The sequence below is a fragment of the Pinus tabuliformis genome, chromosome 8 (assembly GCF_031772625.1).
Source record: "Pinus tabuliformis cultivar Carrire ecotype Pingquan chromosome 8, CPIR1, whole genome shotgun sequence".
Lineage (NCBI taxonomy): Eukaryota > Viridiplantae > Streptophyta > Pinopsida > Pinales > Pinaceae > Pinus > Pinus tabuliformis.
The window spans coordinates 553,216,154-553,224,754 of NC_142294.1; the positions used below are offsets into that span (position 1 = coordinate 553,216,154).

Consider the following 8,601-nt stretch of genomic DNA (forward strand, 5'->3'; position numbering starts at 1 on the left):
GTTAAAGATCCTGTGTTAAAAACAGAGCGTTAATCTCTGTTCAGTCTTTTGTTTTTGGAATTTTACCAGAAAAATTCCCAACATAGGTCAGATGATGCCACCAGAAAAACCAAGCGGAGATCCACAAAATCCTTACCAGTCTCTGCATAGAGAACTCGTCTAGTTTCCTGGTTTATAGGAAGCCTCAAATCCATGTTGCAATTAGCTCCAGTGCCGCCTTCTGCCGTTGATTTACCAGTTTTCATATCTTCCGCCATATTTTTTTGACCAGTTTTCCTTTCTCATTTGGTTTTCAAATGAAAAGCAAAATAATGTTCAATGAGTGGGAACATTTGAAAAAGATAAAATTTATTGTCATTTTATGTTTTAAATACATTATGTTATTGAAAAATATTATGGAAAAAAATATAGGTGGTAAAATTTTTGAATTTGAAAACATTTAATTTTATTAAGTGATAATTTGATGTAGTATTTAGAGGACAATGACATTACATCTCCTTTATAGTGAGCTGAATAATGATATAATTAGAATTTTATAATATTAATGTTTATAATATATAGAATTTAAATAATAATTATAATATTAAAGTTTATAATATATATGGTTAGTATTATATATTAAGATTTAATATAAAGTTTTATAATATGAGGTTTAATATTAAAATTAATATTTAGATTAGATTTTTACAATATATTTAATAATAATTATTAATGTGTTTGATAGATATTTATTATTTACTCAGTAATTGTTTTAATTAGCAATTATTTTTATTCTTGATGTTCACTACTATCCATTATTTAGAGAAAAAACTAAATAATATGTCATTGAACCAACAGATAGTGAAGAATATATTTTGGAAGGAGTAGTGAGTTAGAATATATTTTTAATTTCTATATAAAAAAACACAACTAATTAATTTTATATTAACCATCTCTTATTTAGAGAAAAGACTAAATATCCCATTAAAATAAGAAAGGATAGAAAAGCGTTTTCTTTAATAAGTAATGTGTGACCGTATAACTTTGAATCCCTATATATACAAAACGCACAACCTACCTAGTAGTTTTATATGAACCATATCATATCTAGACTTTGGATATCTGCACTTTACTTTCCCATATCTTAAGTTTGCGTCCATGCAGGTAATTGCAAACTTTGCATATCGTTACTTTGGTTGGCTAGCAGGTTTTTTAAACTTTGGATAAAACATCTAAATTGTTTTATATAAAATTAAATGTATGGGCATTTTACCCGCCGGTCAGCGTGTCACATCAACGAACTGGCAGCTATCGGGCGCATAAAAGGCCCGATAGCAGGCCGATTAGCTCTTGTGCGCAGACGGTTGCAGATATGGCTGAGGACAAGCATATTATTACAATTTTGAGCATCGATGGAGGAGGCGTCCGTGGGATCATTCCAGCAACGATCCTGGAGTTCCTCGAGAGAGAGCTGCAAGTAAAGTTCTAATTATTGGATTGAGGAAAAAATCGTGATGGATTTATTATATATTTTTGTAATTGAGTATAGGTGTTATGTACTGACAGGAACTTGACGGCATAGATAAGAGAATCGCTGATTACTTCGATGTCATTGCTGGAACTAGCACTGGAGGATTGATAACTGCTATGTTAGCAGCTCCAGATGACGGTGCAGATCCGCGCCCGCTGTTTTCTACAGACGAGATTACAAAGTTTTATTTCGATAAATGCCCTCTTATTTTTCCACCGCCGCCCGGGTAAGTTTTATCTGGCTGACTGTTTTCTTATTCTCCAGTCATACTGTGCGATTTGAAAAATTAGGGTTTCAGTAATTAGGGTTTCAGTTTAATTTAGGTAATAGTAAAAATTAAGGGTTTCAGTTTAATTTAGGTAATAGTAAAACTTAGGGTTTAGGTAATTAGGGTTTCAGTTTAATTTTATATGAATGATTGACAGGGGCTTCCGGGGATGGTTTGATAAATTGAAAAGGGGTTACGGGCATGTCATGGGTCCCAAATATTCCGGGGATCCACTGCACAAGATCATCAGAGAAATATTGGGGGATAAGGAATTACGCAAAACGCTCGCGAACGTTGTGATTCCCGCATATGATATCCAGTTACAGTATCCAGTAATTTTCTCGAATTTTAAGGTAAACTTTGTATGATCATAATCCCATAATCCCCAATATTCCAGTTAATGCAACACATTGTATTGTAATATATATTTTATAAATCTCTTCGCAGGGGAACAATGATGATGCAATATTGTCCGATGTCTGCATCGGAACTTCAGCTACTCCCACATATCTTCCCCCTTATCACTTTCGTACGGACAATAACTTTGAACTCATAGACGGGGGAGTTGTGGCGAACAATCCAGTAATGCTTGTTTATATGTTTAAATTTTTTTACACCATAATTGATTTGATGTTCAGTCTATGTTTATGTTCCCATCATTTGACAGCAATTTCTTTGGAACCCGTACTGGCAATTAATTTAAATACTATAGATCCAAATTTATTAGGTTTATGTTTCTATCGTTGGACAGATTTTTCTTTCGAATGAGTGGCAATTAGTTTAATGATTATAGATCCAGATTTATTATAAGGAGCAAGGGAAAAAATGTATAGAGAGCTTATCATTGTAATTAAAAATAAACATAAACATAAACCAAACCAAACCGCCTTAAAAATTTGATTGGAAACTGTTTTACATCTCAAAACACCCTATCGCCAATAATTTGACAGCCGATGGGTTATTTAAATTAAAGGGAGAGTAAGATATTATATGGTTACGTTAGGATTTTGATTTGGTTAAGATATTAGTGCTATGATGGTTCTGAGTATATGAACATCCATAGTTTTTTACCAATAATATTCATTTCCAATCCCCATCACTTGCTAGACTTCAAATGTTTTTTACCAATAATATTCATCTCCAATCCCCAACGCTTGGTAGACTTCAAAGGTTCTTACCTTCAATACTCTGTACTGTTCTGTTTATGTTATCATGTCAATTGTTTTGATTCTCCAATCCCCAACACTTGGTAGACTTCAAAGGTTCTTACCTTCAATACTCTGTACTGTTCTGTTTATGTTATCATGTCAATTGTTTTGATTCTGTATTAATAAGACTTGTTATCGAATTATCATACTAAAAAATTTGGATTGATTTTTATTTTTCTTTTTTTAAATTAACTAATATGATACTAAATTTTTTGCAATAAAGTCCGTGGAAAAATCAACCCATCCGAAATGATAACTTTGCAGATGTTACTCTCGATAAATCACCTGACCGACCAAGCTCTGACTAGCGGAATACCAGACAGGGGAAGTACTCAATATTGGCCATTAATTCAAGCATTAGACGCTCTGACGTCGAAAGAAGACATCTTGAAAAAGTGTGTGGTGCTTTCTCTGGGCACTGGACAGACAGAAACTGGTTACCAGGCTACGGACGCTGCGGGATGGTTAAGTAAGGATGGTAAAAGTCCTTTAATTGACATATTTATGCAATCGAGTTCAGCTATTGTGGACTTTGAGGCATCTATCATGTTCCAAGGCTTGCAATTAGCGGATAATTATCTACGAATTCAGGTCCTTATAATTCTTGCACCTCTTAATTATAAAGAATTAATTCAGTACTATATTCAGGCATAATTATATTTACAGATTGCCTGAATATAGTTGTCTCTTGTTCGTTTGCACACAATCCATATCTAATAGATTCTATTACTTATTGGGATGATGATCAGGAACCCAACTTAGAAGATAAAAGAAGTGCACTGGATCTGTCAACAGCCGAAAATCTTAACGCGCTGAAATATATAGGTATTGAACTTTTGGACAAACCTGTTTCGAGGGTGAATATAAACACTGGCCGGTATGAGCCTGTGAAGGGAAAAGGCACCAACGGGGAGGAATTGAAACGGTAAATTCACAGCTTACTTTTTAATAGTCGAATTTTATATATAGAGTCTAGTTTACAGAAGAATGATAAATTCACAGCTTACTTTTTAATAGTTGAATTTTATATATAGAGTCTAGCGTACAGAAGAATGATAAATTCACAGCTTACTTTTTAATAGTTGAATTTTATATATAGAGTTTAGTTTACAGAAGAATGAGCCTGTAATGTAAGATTGTGATTTATTTGTTATTTAAAATTACAATTTTAAATATATAAATTTAACATTTCCAAATTTTTATAACTTGTTCCAATTTTACAGATTAAACCATTTAAATTCACGTTGTTCCAATTTTACAGATTAAGCAATTTAAATTCACGTTTTTTTAAATTTCTACAAGAAAATACAGTATAAACGTTTTGAAAAAACCCATTACTTAAAATAACCTTGAACCATATAAATAGTTTTGTATTAATTTTTTGTTGGTCAAATCGATTGAATTTTAACTTGAGGCTTAACTTATAGCTCTAGAAAAAAGCCACCCAGAAGTATCTAAGTATCTAATTCCAACCAGTAACCTGCTTTACAATACATCCCATAATAATTTATTCTAAACCCTTAGGTTTTCCTATTATTGTTCTAAATAGCTTTTATAATTATTAATAGTCTAACAGGTGGATATGGTGGAATTGGTTTGGCAGCTTAGCGAAGAAACTTTCGGACGAAAGAAAGAAAAGAATGTGACGGCGACCATCGTTGTGACTTGCACTGGATCCATACCTCATTCTCGTGGAAAATTTTATAACTAAAAGTTAAGCTGGATTTTCACTCACTGTGACTTTCAGTTGAAGTACAATTATAAAATTGAGATTTTATATACATGTGGATGTGGATTTCTTTTCCATGTAATTATGCGGATGGTAGTATAAAAGATTTTTTTAATATAAATATCGATGGTTGTAGGATGGAATATTATTTTTTCCAATGTAATTCTTTACCAAAAAAAATAAAACTAGTATTTGCACCACATGTTGCAAAGGAAACGCCGTAAGGAGGTATAAGAAATAATAGCATAAAAGAAGAAATTTTCGTACAAAGTTCTCTGAGTATGTTTCTAGTTGCAAACCATTAATCATTAACCCCAAACGCATACTCTCTAGATGACAAAGAGAGTTTAAGAAGTGGAATGTTATCATTCATGTTTATATTTTGAGCCCATGAGTTTAAGAAGTGGAATGTTATCATTCATGTTTATATTTTGAGCCCATTAAAAAATCACCGATTACGAGATTTCACAATTAAGAGACGCATACTCTCTAGATGACAAAGAGAGTTTAAGAAGTGGAATGTTATCATTCATGTTTATATTTTGAGCCCATTAAAAAATCACCGATTACGAGATTTCACAATTAAGAGACTTCACAATAAGGGAGTCCCCTTTTAGAGGATTTGTAATGTTTGTGTCATGTAAAGCACCCAGACATGTATGTAATATTTACAACATAAAAATGCTACATGAGTGGCATAAGAAGGAAAGTGTGTTGATACAAAGCTACTCTTTGTTTTACACTTTCACCCATGAAGAAATGTCAAAACAAAGCAGATAGGAAGGTACCTTATAAAGAGTCTAGGTGTTTTAAGCCTTGATGAAGGCCATATTCCTCAGAGTCACAAGTCAAAGATTTGGAATTTATTAATGAGAGTGAATTCAAGGCTTTGAACTCTGCAATATGAATACAGAGAAACACTCGTTTCGTCCACTTTGTGACTTATTATCAAGATAAAACATAGGTGTATAATGTATTCATGAAGACAGATCAATGTCAAGACAAATAAAACTAGTGTTCTTTGTAAATTGTCTCTGTTCTTCTAAACACATGCACACTTGCAATACCCAACTTTTTGTTGGTATTGTTGCATAACTGCTAGATTTTTCCCACGCTTACCTTGCATGAGGAATTGATCACAAACCAAATATAAATGTCATTTTCTGCTAAATTTATCATGCAACCCAAACTATCTATCTTGCCAGCAGAAGACAAATAATCAGTATAAACTATGAGCATGAACAATATGAGCAAGAACAAGGCACTTGTCACAACATGCATATTGTTCCATTTCTGCGAGTACAACAGTCCACCTGAATACAAAGAAACACTCCTACGCTTCTTTAGTCCACTTTGTAACTTGTTATCAAAATAGAGGATAGTTGTATAATGTATTCATGAAGACAGATCAATGCCAAGACAAACAACGCTGGTGTTCTTTGTATGTTGTCTCCATTCTTCTTAACACATGCACGCATGTAATACCCGTCTTTTTGTTGATATTGTTGCAAAACTGCTAGGTTTTGCCCACCCCTACCATTGCATGAGGAACTGATCACAAACCACATTGCCTGCGAAATTTATAATGCATCCCAAACTATCCATTTAACTCTCGTAAAATTCCATTCATTTTAATACCAAAAGTATCCTTAAAAACCTTCTTGATAGCATTAATCTCTCCCAGATCTCCTACTTGGGTTGAGGTTGCATATGCATTGATATAGTTGAATTGCAGTGTTATTGAAGATATGATAATTGGTCATTAAGAATTTATAAGTTTCAATAAAATATTAAAACTGTACTAGTTCTACAACACTGATGATCCTTTATTAAAAAACCAAAAGCACTGACCTCCTTTGGTAAAATTCCTGCATCTTCCAGAGCTTTCCGAATGCAAATTAAAACTCCAAGTCCATCAGAGTGTGGATCGTTCATCTGGAAAACATCACAAGGGACAGTGCAGCTTACGTTGGGCTTTTGATTGAATTCTCAAGAATTTCAGGGATCATGGCTTTGAATGTTGACCTAATTTTTGAAATCTTAAAGCGAGTGGATGGCGCAACAATTGCCAATGTACAGTGTGTGTCCTCTCTATTTTCTGCTCTGCAACAAGAGAAGATCATAGTTGGGAGGAACTACTCTTCTCACTAGACTTTGCAATATTTACATAACATTCCCATTAACATTGGAAATATAGGATGCATAAATTATTGCAATCCTCTACTATGGCATGATTTTTTCCTCCACTTGTTCCACAAATTTGACCATTTCGGTTTGGAAGAAAACTTCGGTGGGTCATTGAATTCTATGCCAATATGCTTGTATAATCGCAGCACCATGCGTTGATGCATTGACTACGAATGGTCCGCATTCTGCTATCGATTAGGAAACTTCTGAGTCCATTACCAAAGAGCATGTGTTGTGCCACTTCACTCTCCATATGCCATGGAATTTTGGCAATCTTGCTTTTTTCCAGTGGTAATATTATACAGCTAATCCAAGACAAACGCATAAATTATTATTAGATGTCATCCTATAGATCAAAATGACAAAAGGATGGCAGGTGGTGCCTTTCTGGACAACAGGGTGTCTAAAAGGGTAGCCTGGTTCCTTATGTACTGTCTTGCTTCACTATATTATTTCATGTTTCAACATGTTAAAAGACGGATTAGAATTTCCATAAGGAGCTTCATCATTCAAAGAGACAGGCATGATCTAGCTGGAAGTAGGGGATATTTTGGAATTTGTTTCCAATGAATTGCCAGACAAGCCAAGGGCAATTTATGCCCTCTTAGTGCAATGCACGCCAAGAAGTTCAGAATATTTAGCTTTTTACTTGGAGACACTTTTGAGCCAATACCAAGCAAGCACTAGAAGCAATGCTTTGCGAGATATCACAAAACGCCCAGCTTGATTTCTGCAGGTATTAAATTTGCAGAAGCCAGGTTTTAATCTTGTATACTCTGTATTAGAGTTAGTTAACATTATCTCTCATGGCAACGAGGCTGAATTATATACTGCAAGGTTGAAGCAATTCTATAGACTTTTCAGTAGTACTACTCTCTTGCACTAATCTCTGAAAGAGTATATTGTAGATATATTTAGCTCAGCTTTAGCAGAAAAGCTGCTCAACAGGTTCATGATATGCCTGGCAGAATACTGTCTTGAAACAGTTTCTGATGTTTTTCCGTTGTTGAACGACATGGTGTTTCAAATAAAGAGTGGAGAAAGCATTGATTGCTACTGTTAGTTCCTTGTGGGTTTGCTCACCGCTCGGGCGGGAAATGCAATTTCCTTAACAAACGCTAATCTTCCAGGGAATAAAATGTCGTTGTTAGTTGAAATTACAAGTTCACAAACAAATGACGAGGCTTTGGGAAATTGTTTGAAGGGGTTTCCTTGTGTTAAGAATCAGGGAAGATATGGCCATATTGATGTGTACATGGACACTTATATTCGATTGCTCCAAGAGGATTTCTTATGGGGTTTGAAGAAGGGTATCTCTGCTCTAAGGAAGAATTCGTTATAGGATGTGCCAAGGCACTTGAAGATTTGGAAAAATGGTTATGTTCTGGGAATCCATTTCGGTGGAAGCTATTCACAACTGTGGCAATACATGTAAAGAAGCTGAAGAATTATAAGCGTCCACTGTCCGGAAGCCTTCTTTGTCTCTCCGATGATGGAGGGAACTTTGAGTCCCCAATTTGGGGTGTTGTGGCTCACTGTGAATATTCTGTGAATGGAATGATCATGCTTGCAAGGATTGTGGATGGAAGAAGCGGAACAGGAGAAGTGGAGATCCAGGCAATTGGCTGACTCTTGTGTGCGAGCTCAAATATTGTGATAGATGAAAGCCCTACATTTTACAAGGCCTATCGACCTGTAT

General features: G+C 34.5%; 1 protein-coding gene across 2 annotated transcripts; it reads left to right on the top strand.

The window, feature by feature from the left end:
• Positions 1–1,288: 1,288 nt before the first annotated feature.
• Positions 1,289–4,650, top strand: LOC149236656 (patatin-like protein 5). Of its 2 annotated transcripts, none has more exons than XM_089372444.1 (7): positions 1,289–1,456; positions 1,546–1,736; positions 1,936–2,131; positions 2,226–2,360; positions 3,251–3,577; positions 3,736–3,911; positions 4,590–4,650. In XM_089372444.1, exons 1-7 carry the CDS (start codon positions 1,352–1,354, stop codon positions 4,630–4,632), a joined length of 1,173 nt encoding a protein of 390 aa, XP_089228570.1. In that variant the 5' UTR covers positions 1,289–1,351; the 3' UTR covers positions 4,633–4,650. The 2 variants fall into 2 exon arrangements, with proteins under 2 accessions (XP_089228570.1, XP_089228571.1); XM_089372445.1 differs by having other exon boundaries at positions 1,322–1,456; positions 1,529–1,736.
• Positions 4,651–8,601: the final 3,951 nt, after the last annotated feature.

What these genes read in the sequence shown, in the direction of transcription:
- LOC149236656 (XM_089372444.1), top strand. Translation starts at nt 1,352, where the DNA reads ATGGCTGAGGACAAGCATATTATTACAATTTTGAGCATCGATGGAGGA. An exon ending in TAATTTTCTCGAATTTTAAG is followed by an intron (nt 2,132 to 2,225) that starts GTAAACTTTGTA and finishes ATCTCTTCGCAG; the next exon opens with GGGAACAATGATGATGCAAT. An exon ending in ATAATTATCTACGAATTCAG is followed by an intron (nt 3,578 to 3,735) that starts GTCCTTATAATT and finishes GATGATGATCAG; the next exon opens with GAACCCAACTTAGAAGATAA.